At 42.1% G+C, this 16515-nt stretch overlaps 5 protein-coding genes across 6 annotated transcripts in view; 1 reads left to right on the top strand and 4 right to left on the bottom strand.

The window, feature by feature from the left end:
- Positions 1-3659, bottom strand: part of LOC106655171 (neurocalcin homolog) — an 85263-nt gene extending 81604 nt beyond the window's left edge. Inside the window, exon 1 of the mRNA XM_014375397.2 lies at positions 3604-3659. The gene's annotated coding sequence lies outside the window, so the exon portion shown is untranslated. The remainder of the gene's footprint in view (positions 1-3603) is intronic.
- LOC106655172 (neuronal calcium sensor 2) overlaps positions 1-3679 on the bottom strand; it is a 71303-nt gene extending 67624 nt beyond the window's left edge. For both annotated transcript variants that reach the window (XM_023461413.1, XM_023461414.1), the window contains exon 1: positions 3604-3679. The gene's annotated coding sequence lies outside the window, so the exon portion shown is untranslated. The remainder of the gene's footprint in view (positions 1-3603) is intronic.
- A 7440-nt stretch (positions 3680-11119) lies between these two features.
- On the top strand, positions 11120-12549 carry LOC106655081 (probable small nuclear ribonucleoprotein Sm D1). Its single transcript, XM_014375281.2, has 4 exons — positions 11120-11650; positions 11798-11874; positions 11943-12140; positions 12219-12549. Exons 1-4 carry the CDS (start codon positions 11637-11639, stop codon positions 12296-12298), a joined length of 369 nt encoding a protein of 122 aa, XP_014230767.1. The 5' UTR covers positions 11120-11636; the 3' UTR covers positions 12299-12549.
- On the bottom strand, positions 12490-14929 carry LOC106655080 (NEDD8-activating enzyme E1 regulatory subunit). Its single transcript, XM_014375280.1, has 8 exons — positions 14683-14929; positions 14381-14545; positions 14125-14307; positions 13546-14044; positions 13346-13479; positions 13072-13274; positions 12862-12998; positions 12490-12801 (listed from the first exon to the last, which is right to left on the bottom strand). The coding sequence occupies exons 1-8, from the start codon at positions 14748-14750 to the stop codon at positions 12571-12573; spliced, it is 1620 nt and encodes a 539-aa protein (XP_014230766.1). The 5' UTR covers positions 14751-14929; the 3' UTR covers positions 12490-12570.
- Positions 14930-15156: 227 nt separating this feature from the next.
- Positions 15157-16384, bottom strand: LOC106655124 (probable palmitoyltransferase ZDHHC24). Its single transcript, XM_014375346.2, has one exon. The coding sequence runs from the start codon at positions 16228-16230 to the stop codon at positions 15376-15378; it is 855 nt and encodes a 284-aa protein (XP_014230832.1). The 5' UTR covers positions 16231-16384; the 3' UTR covers positions 15157-15375.
- Positions 16385-16515: the final 131 nt, after the last annotated feature.

Raw genomic sequence — 16515 nt, 5'->3', positions numbered from 1 at the left:
TTTTTTCTGAAAATTTGGACAATTTCCAACAAAAAAGTTGCTGGGCACTTTTACTTTTGAATCATTCTACTTTAATCCAGGAATTATTTTAATATTTGTGATTTTTCATGAATTTCAAAAAAACCCTTAAATGGCCAACTTCAGGCCCCTGAAAAAGAGTGATAGATGGTCCCAAAAATTCTAATAAAATTTGGGGACATTTCTGACATCGGGAACAGCGAGTTTTTCATATTTGCAGAAAAAAAATTTTTTTGGCCATTCGATTTCACAGAGAATCGGCCATATATATAAGCTCGGATCGGTACGAGTTATTTAACGCTTTGTTGCTGAATATAAACCCGGCCGATGATTTTACTGGTCAATCATACAGCAGTTCCGTATTTTCAAAGCTGGCCTATAATTCGAGAGCATGGGGTATCAATTTTGAGCGAAAAAGCATGGGCAGTCAAGGATCCGGCAAGCTCGTTTCACAAATTTGTTTTACATGTTACGACGGGCAGCGAAAAAGTATCGATGCCGAACGCCCCAGCTTGATCCTCGGCATTGGTAAAGCCTGTTAGGATTGCCCCGAAAGGCCAGCTCTCGTACGATTTAACTCGTAATTTAATCGAAAGCCCGGTCGGACGCTTAACAAGCACTTTGGTCGATAGCTTTTTCTGCAGTCGTTCGTGTTTTTTCATTTTCAACTCAAGCACACGCAAACATATGTTCCAATTGGTGACAAAAAGTAAAAAGGATGAGGAGGAAATTTGAAGGATAAGCGCTCGCGTGCCATCGCGTCGCCGTCTTATCGGCTCTTCGTTGCTCGCGGTACATGGTCGGTCGAATGGAAATTCGCGTTCATATTGGCTAAGGGCCGGCCAACATTTTCGGAGGGAGTTCGTGGAGCCGTTCGCGAGCAGTACTCCGAGTACGAGCATACGGCAGAAATGGAGTTACTTGTTAATTAGCGCGCGCGCGGCACAATCGATTGGAGCTCGTGCGAAGCGAAACTTGAAGCGGAAAGCTCGTAGATTAGTCTCGAGCTCGAATTTTACGGCTACATTCTGTATGTGTGTGTGTGTGTGAAAGTACGGATTTTTGCACTGTGCGCTCAAACTCGACCGCGTTTTTTACCCTAGCTCCGTTGTTTCTCCTTTTTTTTTACCTGACGGGGCGAGCTCGTTGACTCAGTACGTCGTCGCGCCCCGAACTTTGAGAGCTGACATCAACGGAATATTCGCTCACGCGAGTGTATATATATGGCTACGCGTGCGCACATGCGATATATTACGTGCCAAGCAATGGCAGTAAGTAGCCTTCCATGTTATGCTATTCCGACGCTGCTGTTATAACGTATACTATTTAATGGACGCACGAGTCCCCGTGACTTGCTTCTTTTATTGTCGTTTTTCTGTATATACATTTATATGCTACATAGAACCGCGAGAGACCGTATAGTTTGCGCTCGGTGCGTGCAAATGAAACAAAAGCAAGCGAACGTCGTGTGAAACGCCAATGCTTATACAGCGTCGAGCTTAACACGCGCCCATAATGACTGATTAAGCCGAAACCGTTCGTGGAAACGCGCGCCGATCGTCGTGTTTCCGATGAAACGGAGCATTGTGCCGAGAGCAGTTCACGGGGGTTCGGCGGGTCGTGTTCGCATTCGTGCATGTGTTACGCTGCGCGCTTGCTTCTGCGCAAAGCGCTATACGAGCTAAACACAAAATATTCCCTTTCGTATAAACTTGTCGTCTTTCTACATTAATAAGCAGTAGCTGTAAGAAGCTTTCGATGCAAATTCTCGGAGCTTCCGATGTGTACAAAGGGAAAAGTTGAGCGAGCGGGTGATTGTGCGCGAAAAGCTCGCGGGTATTCAAATGATGCGCGCGGATCCGCATCGGGGTCGGAAAAAAATATCCTCCTACCGTACAAACGCATCGCTTTGAGTTTCAATCAAAATTCCATGACGCGCGCCTATGCTTATGTGTTCTGTACTAGATGGTAAAGCGATACACCGACTCGTAGCTATGCAAGCTGCGTCGTTTAAAAATAGTCAAAGATGAAAAAAAAAAGGCGACAAATGGTCAAGCCGGAGCTGTAGTTCGGAGCATCGGATGCCGCCAACGACGCGTTCGTCGTCGCTCGTACTCGAATATAATTATTGTAGTTAATTACGAAGCGGAGAACGAGCGAGCTATCCGCCCACGATAAGGCGATAAAAGATTATAGTCCTCGTGCGGAGTAGAGGAAGGAGCGCGGGGAGAAGAGGAGTGCGGAAGCGCGCCGCAAAAACAAATCGCGCCCGAGCTTATCGGCAACACAAATATTGACAGTCGAAATAATAGCCCGAGAGAAAGCCAAGTGCGTATATTATATATCGTATATAACGCGCGCGTATAAAAAGAGCGAGACAGCCGTGCTGTATATATGATACGGGGGGCGGTCGTTTTGGCGAGTCGTGCGGCCAGTTAAGCGGCATTGTTTTTAGCCTGAGATCAAACTGTCGCTCGTTTTTTTATTATACGTTACTCGTTTTACATATTTACAGCGTTGAATGGCTATCCGTTAATCAATCATGCGAATTTCATCCCGAGCGTATACGATTTTTACTAGAAAATCTATAATATCGCGTATCTCGTAGTTGGGTATAAGTCGAAAAACACGTGCTTGCGAGAGAGCGCGCGGTAACGGCAAAAACGTCGACGCCGCCTTAGCCGCGACATAAAGACAACAAATGTGTCTTGGGCGAATTTTTCGAGCAACTTTGGAGAGTATAGTAGTAGTAGGAGGAAGTAGCAAAAACAGCTGACGCGAAATATAGAGCCGCCGTGAAGTATAGGCGAAATAAACCCACGCTCCCGAGCTTCTTCCGCACAGTCACGAGTCGGCTTGCGCCACCGTCTTTTTATCCATCACATATATACAAGTTTCTCGCCATCTACTTTCATCTGACGCGTAGAGGAGAGTAGTAACAAACGCTAATGCCAAAAAATTCGAGATACGCGGGCGGCGATTCGCACAGACAGATAAGCACGCGCCTGGCCTGCTACTCTTTGTAAACAGAAAATCATCAACGTATGCATTTTTCTCTCTCTCTCTCCTAGAAGCAGCTGAGTGTGTGTGTGTGTGTGAGCGAGTTTGTGTGTGCAGCGACCACGACGGCGAAGAGTCTCGTTGGTAAAAAAAGCGAAGAAGCGAAGGAAGGGGTGAAAAATAGCGGAGAACTAGGGCGCGAAGTCGAGCGAGAGAGCAGCAGCGAGTGGCGATTGCAGCGGCGAGTACACAGGACGTCGAGGACTCGAGTGTGTACGCGCGAGTGTGCATATGTGTGCAGGCGGACGAGAGGAAGACTGGGTCAAGGAAAACGTAGGCCTCCGTTGGCAAGGACGCGGCGCCGCGTTGCGTTCCGTCGTCGTCGGCGCCGTCGACGAGCGAGTTTCGGGAAAAATCGCGCAACGACCGCATGGACGAGCGAGCACGATGTTGTTTACGAGAGAGAGCACGCGGTGAAAAGCGCGGCTTTGGCGAGATTGGCAGGCGCGAGCGCACGCGAGGAATCGGCAAGGGGTCGCTGGTCTCCGTAAGGGCCTCGTGACAATCTTACTGCTGAATAAATACCTGAGCCTCGTACGAGTTGATCGGCGATGTCGCGTGTCCCGACCTGCAGCGCTGGGTGCAAAGTTGGATTTCGTCCTCTAATTGATCGTGCGAATCGAGAGTAATAGTAGCACTCGGCAGCAGCAGCAGCAGCGTTGCCGTCTTGTGGCGAGCACCAAACACTTATTTATGTTTAGATATATCTATATACACACAAAAAACACACAGCACTGACAACGACGACGATGATCTCTCTGTTGCGGCTAGGAAACTCGGAGTTACGGACGAGAGCAGTGAGCGCGCGCGGCCAACCGCCTATATACTGTTCGGTATAGAGAGCAAAAACTGAGTCGTACGTGTGGCTATTACGTACAATGCCTGTGTGTCAGAATGTGTACACGACGCGTTTGTGTCTCTGTGTGTCTCCGTTTGCTCTGCGAGAGAGTATAATTCGCACGACGACGAGAGAAGCAAAGATTGATATATTCGTGGACGGACGTATGAATTGAGTTGCGCGCACTATAACCTCTCACTCTTTCTCTCTCGTGTGTCTTTTTCTTTCGCTTGGCTCGCGATGCTCGGACGCAGAGAAAAAAGCTCGTCGTTGGCCACGAGCAGCAGCAGCAGCAGCGGACGCGAGAGCCAATTTTTTTATCTACAGCACACAGCACAACAATTATACGCTATACACTATAGAACGTAGCAGCAGCACGGACGTCGGCGCTGGAGCGGCTATGTTTTCGGTATATCGGTACTTATTGGCTTCGTGATACCTACACACAGTCGCGAAAATAAGCACAGACACACACGCACGTACACATATGAGAGCACTGTACGACGCACTGCTTCTGCTATATGTCGTCGTTTGTTATTGTTGTTTATATATTGCGATATTTTTCCTTCTTCGTCCTCTCGGCTCTTGACTCGCTATTGTTGTTATTTTTTTGCTTGTATTGTTGCCAGCGGATAGAAGAAGTTTATTGAATCTGTTGTTGTGGCACTTTCGAGTTGCTCCCAGCTCGTCGTGGTTTACAATTTCCAACTCAAGCTCCTTCGACCCTTTAAAGTGTGCGTATCCATGTGTTACGTAAACATCTAAACATATAAAGACAAATATGACGTTTAAGAGGATATCATGTAAGTAAATATACACGAATGCATATGGAATAAATCGCCGTATTTTTTAACGCAGAAGAAAATGTCTATTTTGATAGCTGGTAATTTATAAAATGTTAACTCTAAAAAACTCCAAGTCTAGTTTTCTTCACAGGAAAATTTTTGCAGAAAGTAATATTTTAGATGTTTTCTTCAAATAATTAAAGTCCATGTTTTCTATTCATAGCGTGAAAAAGAAAAACTAGACGGCGTGCGTAAAAATGGCATGTTTACTCCGTACTCGTGTACTTGAATTTTGAAGCAAAGTTTATTTTTTCTCGAAAAAGCTCATAAATACACACGTACGCGTGGTAAACTCATGTATAATTAATATTAGATAATTATGAATGTATAAGCGTATACAGCACTCTCTGCTGTAGGTAGTACATCACGCGCATAGATAAATAGAAAATAGATGTATGCATATATTTGTGCAGTTGGCTGTGCGCGCGGCTGGATTGGATAGGGCGAGAGGATAGGATTGCATACAGGATAGAATATACGAGGGAGGTAGTCGCGTGCATATAAAGTGGAGTTGTTGTGGCAGCGAGCACGAGGCGCGAGCGACCTGCCTGTGTTTATCTTACAATTAATACTGTTTTGCCGCGGACTCTCGGACTTTCGGAACGCAATTGAAAAAATTCACCACCTCGCGCGTCTAGTCTTGGCACTACGATACGACTGCGGATGCTCGTTAGCTTGCATACAATAATGCCTCGATGACATCTTAAAAGACGCGCTTGTATATCTTTCTGTGAGTGTTTGCGAGTCTCAATAAGTTTGACAGAGCTACATTAACTTTGCGTTAAAAAGTTACGGTCCGAGTCCAAAGACTCGGAATCGTACGTCACGTATGCCGTGCGAAAGAAAGCGTTTGTTTGTAAATAAATTGGTGGCGTCTCGCGGTCGAGTATTTTCTTTAGAGATAAGCGGCCGAGATTTATTGGCCCCTATCGCGTGTAGATTACACGCTGATCGGCCTGAAGGGTGCGAATTGGCAGGTGTACGCAAACGCGTAAGTCGGCTCACGGATCATACACACGATGAAGCAGGTCTCACGACATAGACGAAGGCGAAGACACACGGAAAAATGCTACATGCAACGACGGTGGGACGCGTGACAACGCTCGAACAGACGACACGGCAAAAAAGTATACACACGCGTGTATTATGTATGTGGCGAGCAGCGGGTAAATAATAAGTGTAGGTATCTCACTCGCGGAGTCGCGATCGAGACGACTCGACGACACTGGCTCAGTAGTGCAGGCACCTATAATAGTCGTAGCACTCGGCGGCTCGTCGTCGATGCACATGCATATTTCGCGACACGCTCGCACACGTATAGCACACACACACACACACACACACACACACACAGGCGAACGATGACAAACACAGACACGCGACGCAACTCGCGCTTGTACGAGTGGACAATAAGTGCACAAGTCGCAACGCGTGCTCAGCAGCTTACGCCTAATATACCTATGCATGCACTCGTGTACTGGCCAAGACGCGTGTGTTGCATGTCTGTGTGTACACGGGAGAAGGTGTGTTACAGCGAAAAATTCGAGTCAAGCAGAACTGCACGTAGTACTCGACGATAGGCATAAACGTGTGTTTATACGAAGAAAAAAAAAGTCTGGGCGTGCGAGAGACGTGGAGGATAAGTAGAAGTGTGCATGCATGGCTGACTTTAGTACGTATGCAGGCTTATCGGTGTGATACAGTTTGCAAGCAGGTATAGATCAGAGCGTGTCCGTGTGTGTGAGTTTAGGATAGGTGCGGTGGTATATATAGATATAGATATATAGATATAAAGTGGCATACTGCTGGCGCACACTGCTGCGATTCTCGAGTCTTTGCTTATGTATTCTGGTGGAGGCACACGAGACGGCACACGGCACACGGAGCAGCGAGTACACCACTACACTGACGCTTGGCGTTGGCTATCGTGTGTATACTATAACGCTTGATATATATGCACCGTGTATATAAACGTGTGCGCTATGTGCAGTCAGCAGTGCAGCAATAGCAACACAGCAGCAGCAGCAGCAGCAGCAGCGGCAGCAATGTGACGACTACTCGTCCGTTGTATGTCGCGCTTACTGCTCCGCTCTCTCTCTCTCTGGCTATCGTGCGCACGCCGTTGTTGTAGCATATAGCTATCGGCCAATAAATATATAGCTATAGAGAGGAGCAGTCAGCTCAGCAGTGTGTTATGTACTGCTATATAGGTAGAGAATCGGTGCTATACGCTACTAGACTAGCCCCTGCGCGCGAGGCCGCACGACTCGACTCGACCAAACTGCGCTGCTGCTGCTGCTGCTGCTGCTGCCAGTTGGTAGTCTGCTGCGCGCCACTATTGCACTTGGCTTTTTATCGCTTCATCTTTTTTGCTCTCGCAGGGCGAGCTTGGCGCCCTTCTTCCGATATATAGCTATATTATATAGCTATGTATAGCTAGCTGTACGTGGCAGGCGTGCACACGAGCTGCTCACTAGACTGCTAAACTATAAAATATAGTAGTAGGCAGTTTTAGCTACCTATAAATTGAAGTAGTAGTAGTAGTAATCTCGTTGTTGTTCTCTCTCGCTTGGTTCGCGATCTCTTGGAGCCAGAGCTACAACGAGTAGGTATACACAGCAAGCTTCCACGCGGCCGTGTCAGTGTCGGGCAAGGCGCGCAGCTCTCTCGACTTTGCACAGTCCCCACGCGATTCCGCAGTGTGACTCGTTGACTCGTTCGTCCGAGTCGAGAGAGCTGCTGCTTTAGACTCGGGGAAATATAGCACATTGGCACGCAGTGCGCATGTACGGCCGTGGCTCGGAATCGCTCGGAGTTTGGACTCTCAGCTGCTGCTGCAGACTTTCTGCCTTTTACCATCTCGCGATCGTGCCGACTTCTCCTCCCGAACACCCCCGAGCATCGTCTCGTACACGCGCGGGCCGGCGATACGTATATACTCGTGTTCGTGGTCGCGTGCGCGAGATCTCGCGTAGCCCTCGTGTTGTATAGGTAGCGAGCGAAACAAGCGCACATATACGGTGGAAAGAAAAATTGACCGCTACATAAGTAGGTACAGAAGCTCGGCGAGCTTTTTCTTTGGCGAGCTCGCGACGAGACTCCGATCCGCTCCGCTGCCTGCGCTCGTGCGGCTTTTATTACGACACGCGATCCCCTCATTAATCTTGGCCCACTGAGCGCCGTATAAGCAGAGCTAGAAACGAGGCAAAGAGCCGAGAGGTAAAAGTGCGGAGCATCGATGGCCATCGGTCATGCGACGATAACTCGTCGAGTCTAAGTAATAGCTGGCGACTCGCGCGGACCCGAGCTTGCGCCATACTCGTAGCGCCATTATCTTGTAATTGCCGATGCACGCGGAGCAACGATATACGCGCGCATTTCTCTCTCTCTCTCCCTATAAGCTCTATCGGCTTATTGGTTGCGATCGCACGCAACGATATTGCTCGCGGTTGGCCCGTATTAAAATGCGCTCCGAGATAAATTCAAAATTTAGCAGGTAGTAGTAGGTAGCTGCAGCCGCAGGTCGGATAATCTCGGAGCTTTCGCTCGAGCCTTGCCGATCCACTATACGTATACGCGTTTCTATTAGTGTGGGTCGAGCTACTTGCAGCCTACGTAACGCTACGAGGGAACGGCCAAAAGTTGGCAGAGAACCGCGCAGCTACTCCACCTTTGCCTGCACTTCTCTTGTTCGTTGCTTCTCGACGATCGCACACACAAAAACTTTTTTATTTATATATGCCATGCGGCACTCGAAGCGGCATTCGATTTCTCGCGCGAGCTATTGTTCTCCGCCTAGGCATTAGCCAAGGTGTCGTTCGGTCTGTATTATTATATACTTTATTATGTACCAAGACTGGCGAGCGCCTGACGCACTCGAGCTAGCTTCCTACATATATTTATGTATACATAGACACACACATACACACAGAGTCAAAGCAATAAAGCAGCCTAAGGTGGCTGCTGCTTTTCATCGTGTCGCACTTATTGATTAAAGTCCACGTTATATTACACGACGCTACCCGACAGCTCGTGTGCAGCTCGCCGCACACTTTTATTATATCATCGTCGTCGTCGTCGTCGTCGTCGCTGCCGTCGTTATTATTCGTCACGATCTACGCGCAACTTTATGTGACGGCTCGTATTCTCAGTCAACCTCTCTAGGCTCGACTTAGCCCCTCATGACGATCCAAGAGCCTCATTACTCTATATATTATATCGGCGAAATTCTGCTGCAACATGACATGAGTGGGATGTTTTGATTTTTCGAAGCTCCTTCGGTGCATTCCATCGCGCAGCTTATAAGCAAAACCACCTGTGCTAACTCATCGCCGTAAGAATTATCCAGACACCCTTTAGCCATAAGTCCGTCTTTCGATTTATCTGCCCGATAAAAGCGATGATCATCGATGTGTGAATCATTCCATTTACATGACGTACCACCTGGAAACAGCTAATAAATATAAATAGTCGAGCTTTACACAATGTGGAGCATCGATAACGTAGCAAGATTGTGCTTTCGATCCGTCTCGTTAATTATTACAACGATATTTTAATCTAATGAAACGTCGTCGTTACACTCGGAATAAAAAGTTACAACGCATAGAAGCTTTTACGCCTGTATGCGCCTTCTGGAGCCGCAAACGTCACGCACGTCCCAACGAGGAATTTTTGCTCATTTCGCTTTATTCAATTTTATATGTGCACCAGCCGAGAGAATCGGAATGAAGGTAGAAAAAGAGAGGAGCAAAATAGATTTCAAGAGCACGAGAAGAGGGAGAGAGAGAGAAGAGGCCTCTGCGCTCGCGGCTAGGTGTAATTTTCCTTAACGGGCAGAACGTCTACGGCGTATACACGTACACACACCACAAAGCGATTATTATCCTCGTTCGCCGGCATTTCGTTTATACGCGCGTGCAGGAGTCTTATATAGCATCGCAGCAAGTCGAGCGACCGCAAGAGAAAAAAAAGAAGCCCCGCACAATTTAATATAGGCGCGGGCGCGTTTCGCAGTCGTTACTTTATACGTGCATAAACGAAATGAGATTTAATATTTGCGAGTCGCGCGCGAGCTGGATCGCAGTTTGCCTATTTTGGTCGACTCTCTTTTTTCTCTCTTTCTCTCGCAGTTTGCAGTCGCGCGCGCGTATATAAAACGAATCTCGTAGGCGGATGAATATCGTAAAAAGACCGTGAAGCTTTTTCCCTTGAGTTCGCTCGCGAGAGAAATCAACGGACGAACGTGTGCGGATTGTCCAAATATTAGCCTACATCGAGGCTCTCGGGCACACGTGTGCGAGCGCGCGACCATTAGCTCGCTAATGAATATCGGCGTAATTAAAATTTGCTCGACTTGCGTGCTTGCGCCGTGTAACGATGTACGCGTTATTGCTGCGGCTCTCGTGTGATATACAAAAAAAAAAAAAAAAANTATACTCTACTAAAAAAAAAAAAAAAAAAAAACAACGTCGCACTCGATAGAGTAATAAATGAAAGCGCGCCTTGTGTGCGATTTCGAGTTCAGGGAGAGAGGAGTCGAATTTCTGAAACTATTCTATGTAGGAGCTGCGACGCGTACATATATAGAGTTGAAAATAGAATCAGCTGCGTGATCGCGCGCTGCAGCTGCCATGCATTACTGACATTTTGCCAATCAACCATAACTATATATCGATAAACGAGCAATATTGGACTGCATAATGTGTCCACTGTGTGTGTGTGTGTGTGCGTCGTACCTCGCAGCTATATAGGCTTTGTTCTATAATAAACTTTATAAAATTATCGCCGCGCGAGTGTCTCATCGATGTGCAGTCGCAGCTACCCTTCCTCTTCCTCCCTCGTCCCGAGCCCCAACGCCGCTCCCATCTATTTGCGCGAAACATAATTTAATATCAAACGAGCGCGTGAATGCAGAAGAACGGGGCACCTCCGCACAGCCTTCGAATGCACGCGCTTCGTTTGCTCTTCGCTCGAGTGTCTAACATCGTTCGTTTCATGCAGAAAATACCAATACCTAACGAATTAGCTCCCAACGATGGCTTTTACGATCCGATTCTTTTTCGATTTCACCGCGAGCCGACCGATTATTTTTACTCCAAACGATCGCCACGGCCATCTACGAGAGAAAATCATGATCTTTGACTTTTGTCGGTGACGTCAAACGAGTCTACTTTGTGCGCGATTTACGTGCGGCCCGCGCGCACTAACCGATGCCCCGCGAGAATCGGCATGTCTGTGTAATTTTATGAGCAAACGATACATCGCCTGACGCGCTTCTGTCAAAGCTTCGACTCGTACGCGATATTAGCATATTGTGTCTCGTGTCGGGCCGACGTCTCAAATTCACTTCTTACCATATTTACAATTTCAACTGTACGGATTTTGGTAGTTTTTGAAATGTCAACGAGGTTTATAATCCAAGTTAATTACAAAGTTAGAAAAAAATTTGATTCATTTTTCAACGACCTGATGACTTTTTTCAGTACTCATAATTGTGTTTCTGGACCTTTTTTTTTTTTAATTTTTCATTGAACTATGCGCTTGTGCACAAGTAAATAAATTTCATTGAAAATCATTTCCACAACACCTTGTACAAAAACATATTTATCCGGTCAAGCACGTTGAAACTAATGATGTGACAGACTTGACTTTTGAAAACGACGACACGCACTCGTACCAACCTTGGACATTTCGAGCCTACACTACATTTTGTGTCTCAAGCCACAAACTCCTTTTTTGAGCTCGCAATTTGGTTATGTCTGTATCCCCACCAATTCACGGGGTCTAACTACAAGACAGTGCAGTTTTTGTGAGACGCCGGCCGTGTTTATAAAACTTCTACTTTGTGCTGATAATTTAATACAGAGTACGGCATCATGAAACTTGTTAGGTAAGCAGTGCTGTTGCATTTTTTTTCCAAAAACATTATTCAATATCTAACTTTCGATTGTTTGTATACAAACTCCATGTTTTTTCATATGTTTCTAACCTCCCGATGCTAATTTTTTTTTGCTGAATAACATTATTTTTGATTCAGATTTTTGATGAAACTCAGTCATGAGACAGTTACCATAGAATTGAAAAATGGAACTCAGGTTCATGGCACCATCACTGGTAAGAAGATCTTTAATGTTTTCGTGCATACAAATTGTATTTTATTTAACACCAATTTCAAATTTCAGGTGTCGATGTAGCCATGAACACACATTTGAAGTCAGTAAAAATGACAATCAAGAACAGAGATCCAGTCCAACTGGATACACTTAGTCTAAGAGGAAACAATATAAGATATTACATTCTTCCTGATTCGTTACCTCTTGAAACGTTACTGATTGATGACACACCCAAAGCCAAAGCTAAGAAGAAAGAATCTGCTAGAGGTAGAACTTTTAATCATTTTTGTGCTCCATTGTCATTTTCTTCATTCCATGCTAATAAATACTTCTTCTTATTTTTAGGAGCAGGAAGAGGTAGAGGACGTGGAGCTAGAGGTAGAGGCGGTCGTGGTGGAAGAGGAAGAGGCCGAGGCAGGCGATAATAGTTTTATTATGTCATTCCACGAGTATTCTGTGAATGTTCGGATAAGTTTGGTGAAAAATTATTTATACTTAGTAAAATATTTTTTGTATACCAAACAGCTCGAGTTAAAATCAATTTTTCATCACGTATCGAGTGATTTATTACCCGTCACTTTAAGTTCTGTAAAATTAAATAAGAAACACAGCGATGTACAAACATTAAATTGTATTTCGTGATAATTGAATTACAAAACTATTTTTAAATTAGTAACAAATGTGTTATCAAATTATTTTAAAGAAAAAATGTGTTTCCAGTACAAGAAACAGCATCAAAGATAAAGGTGTTGTTGACAGGCTTATACTGGTGTGTTATAAATTTAACTGCTTCTTGAGCAGCTAAACCTCCAACTGTGGCTGAAACTGAATGTAATTCTGCACCACCGTATCTACAAAACTCATGCACATAATCATCCTTGACTACTGGACCACAACCCCATTCTCCTAATAACTTTGATATGCAAGCCTGAAATCAAATGATAAGTTTTAACTTGAATCAAAAATATCTATAATTATCAGGCTTTACCTTTAGTTTTACAATATCTGGCTCAACATGATCATCAAATTCACCAGGATAAGTGTTGTACTCATCTATAAATTTATCAACTCCTCTCAACATTACATAATGTACCATAAAACTTTCAGGATTTTCCAAGCTTTCCACTAAAATTAATGATTTTAAAGAGACATGATTATATGATTTTGTACAAAAGGTATTACTTGTTAAATAAATTACCTATTTCATTAACATTCAACAATTTAGGATCATATTCATCTGCTATACAAGTTCCTCGTTGAACACATAACTCAGAAGCATGTCTACAATATAACTTGACATCTTTTTCAGGAATTGAATCTGAAGGTTTACCTAATTGTCTAAGTAACTGAAGAGTTCTTCTCCAAACTGCTTCAACATCTAATCCTGCTTGTTTATGGTACCTAAAATCAATTAATGAACCTAAATTTCAAATATAACTACAAGATTTTAGTATGTGAAGCTCTATAATTACACTTGTTGAAGAGAAACAAATTTTTCAGTATCAGCTACCATATCTGGCAATGATCCTTTCTGGGGTAAAAGGCCATCACCTTCATTTTCAACAAAATCTCTGATAGCTTTTGCAATTATCCAGAATGAAGTACTCTAAAATAAGATAATTTCAAAAATACTACATTTTACTCTATAAATGATAACAAATGAAGTATATACCTTAGAATTCAAATTAACGCAATTATTATCATTCAAAATTTCTTTCACCCCACTAGGTACAATTGTAGGACTTAAACAAGTATTAACAGCTTTGATAGCTTCTTCAAAATTTTCTTCAGATAAGGGCACATTTTCTTCATCTTTTCTAATACCATCTCTAAGCATTTGTCTAAATTCTTCTTTTTCAGCATAAGTCTTTGGCATATCTCCTCCATGAGTACTTCTCCATTTTTCTAAATACTTGTAGAGGATTATTACATAAGGTGTATGGGAGTGGTCCTTCAAGTCCATACTTTCCAAATCAATAGCATCAAAATGTTTTTTTAATGCTTCAAATGGCTTGTCGAGTCTTAAATCAGACTTTTCATTGTCAGGGTGAGTTTCTACAACTGTATGTTCTTTAACTTGAACCCTTATATGTCCAACAAATCCTATTGTTCTACATGCGATTAAAGGAATATCTAATTCCCACAATTTTCTTGAAAGTACCACTAGCGATCTATGAACACGTTTATAAAAAATGTATATTATACAATTCACGAAGACATTCGGTTATGGAATAATAAATTGAAACATTACTTCTCTGGCATTGCACATGCTATTACTAGACTAAAATTGTTAAAGAAGTCAGGACTGTTATTCAAAATTTGTTCGGGTCCTTCATCAATGAAATCTCCTCTAACATCAGAATTCATTTCAACAAGAAGTTGCGTGGTAACTTGAGCACGAGATTTTCCTAAACTATCGGAATCTAAAAAAAAGCTATTTAAAATTTTAATTTTTGTTAGATTAATTTGTTATAATTTATACTTCATTGACCATAAAATATATTTACTTTGAGCCTATATCTTCATCTTTAACTATGTGTCCATCAATAATAGTAAAAGCTCCTATGCCTGGCAATACAAGAGATTTCATGATTTCTGTGCCTAAAGCATTTGCATTTATCAAGCAAATATGAGCACTTTCCAATAAGGCTTGACCATGATCATTCCATAACCTGTATTATAAAATTGCCTTAAATTTACGATGAAATTGCGAATAAATAATTGATTCTCAATGTTTGAGATATTACTACTCAACAATGAAAATTGCAAGAATGTAAAAAAAACATTCACTTGGGAATCACTACAATACCTCAATTGACGATCATATTTTCGACTTTTTTCCGATTGTTCGGGCGATTTGGGGGCGGGTGAAGCCATTGCAGGAATAAATATTATTTCTTATGCTAAAATTGAATATTACTCCATTAATCCAGTCAATTTCAGACTTGAGTATGTTTATTTTAATTATCCGACTAGATCTCAGATGTACAGAATGACTTCCCGAAAGTGATCAGCTAACCTGACTTACGAGCCGGCACAAACGATTTTGAACTGAAATATAGCAGAACGGACGTTGGGTTATTTACATGAGCGTCAAACGTTTTGTAAAATGACGAGGAAATAAGGATGAGGATGAAATATTGATGAACCAACAAACTTATTATTATTTAAAAATTTTAATAATTTGTTTATTCATATTACTTATAAGAATAATTTTTTTTAAATTTTATTTAATGGAATGTTAACTTTAAAAGGACTGATCTGCATTCATATATTTTTTATATAAAAAACTATCAGTGCAAGTTACATAGTATTACATTTTTAGAAATACATTGGTCATAAATATTTTATTAACAAACAAATTTTTTTATAAAATGATTTGTTCACTGTACAAAATAAGTTATGAGCTTATAATTACATAATTGAGTTTTTATAAATTGACTATCGTTTTTTATACATTTACAAAAAAATGTACTAATTTACTTTAAATTTATTTTTCACATTATCTATTTTTACGATTGCTAATTACATTTGGATTCGCTTCAAAATCAGTACCATTGTGAGGTAGTTTTGAATGTACATAAGGAAGTATCCATGTTAAGTACCACCTTTCTCCAAAAACTTCCTTAATATTATCTATGTAACTAAAACTATACTTGTAAATACCTTTATTTTTTTCATTAGCAGTGCAACCTAATAACACAGAGTTGAAATGATAAATGCAAAGATTTGCAGAAAATAGCATACCAACTATAGTTACAATATATAACATAAGATAAAAATGCTCTATTGAATCATCAAAACCAAATACAAATATTGCCAAAGGAAACATTATTTTTATAATACTTATTGGAAATTCAAACTCTATCCTGTTCCAAATGAAATGATTGTTATAAATTAATGAATACAAAGCTCCTATAAATATGTAGAGGATAAACATCAAAAAATATCGTTGATTGAAATGTCCTATGCAACATCCAGTAAAAATACAATGATGATCTCTTTTCAAAATGCAGGTTTTACAAGTATTGCAATGCCAAGAACGGGGTGGATGAACTTCAACACATACAGAACAAAATCTCCATCCATTTTCAGCATTTTGCTCAGGAGAAGGAATTAATACCCCTTCAGAACTAGTATCAGATAAAAATGTGAAAGTGATATTTCCAACAATGTTTATCATAATAAAAGTTCCAAAACAGAAATGTAGATAGTATGCTGAAGTTCCAGGTGTGTAAAGCTCTGGTAGAACAATCCACAGTTCAAACCAATAAATCAATGGCACAATTATTAATAAGAATAGCATGGACATAAAGTCCCCAATGGTTTTTGGCCAAAGCTTTTTTCTAACACGCATTGTTACTATTTATGACTAATTATTATAATTATTAAATTATATAATATAATTATATTAAACTGCACTGTATATTTTTCAAGGGATCTCGTGACAACGCACAAGTTTACAGAGCAGAAGATGTATACATTTGGTTTGTGTACACTTCGTGAACTGAACCAATAATAAAGGTAACTTAAGTACCGACTTAAAATCATATAAAATAATATTCGCGCATCTAATATTATATAAATGAACTACAAAAAAACGTTTGTTTTTGTTAATTTTTATTCAGATTTTACCCTTTAT

This window comes from Trichogramma pretiosum, unplaced genomic scaffold (genome assembly GCF_000599845.2).
Source record: "Trichogramma pretiosum strain Unisexual culture from Peru unplaced genomic scaffold, Tpre_2.0 scaffold2, whole genome shotgun sequence".
Classification (NCBI taxonomy): domain Eukaryota; kingdom Metazoa; phylum Arthropoda; class Insecta; order Hymenoptera; family Trichogrammatidae; genus Trichogramma; species Trichogramma pretiosum.
Note: the sequence above shows the minus strand (reverse complement) of the source record. Positions and strands in the feature narration are given on the sequence as shown.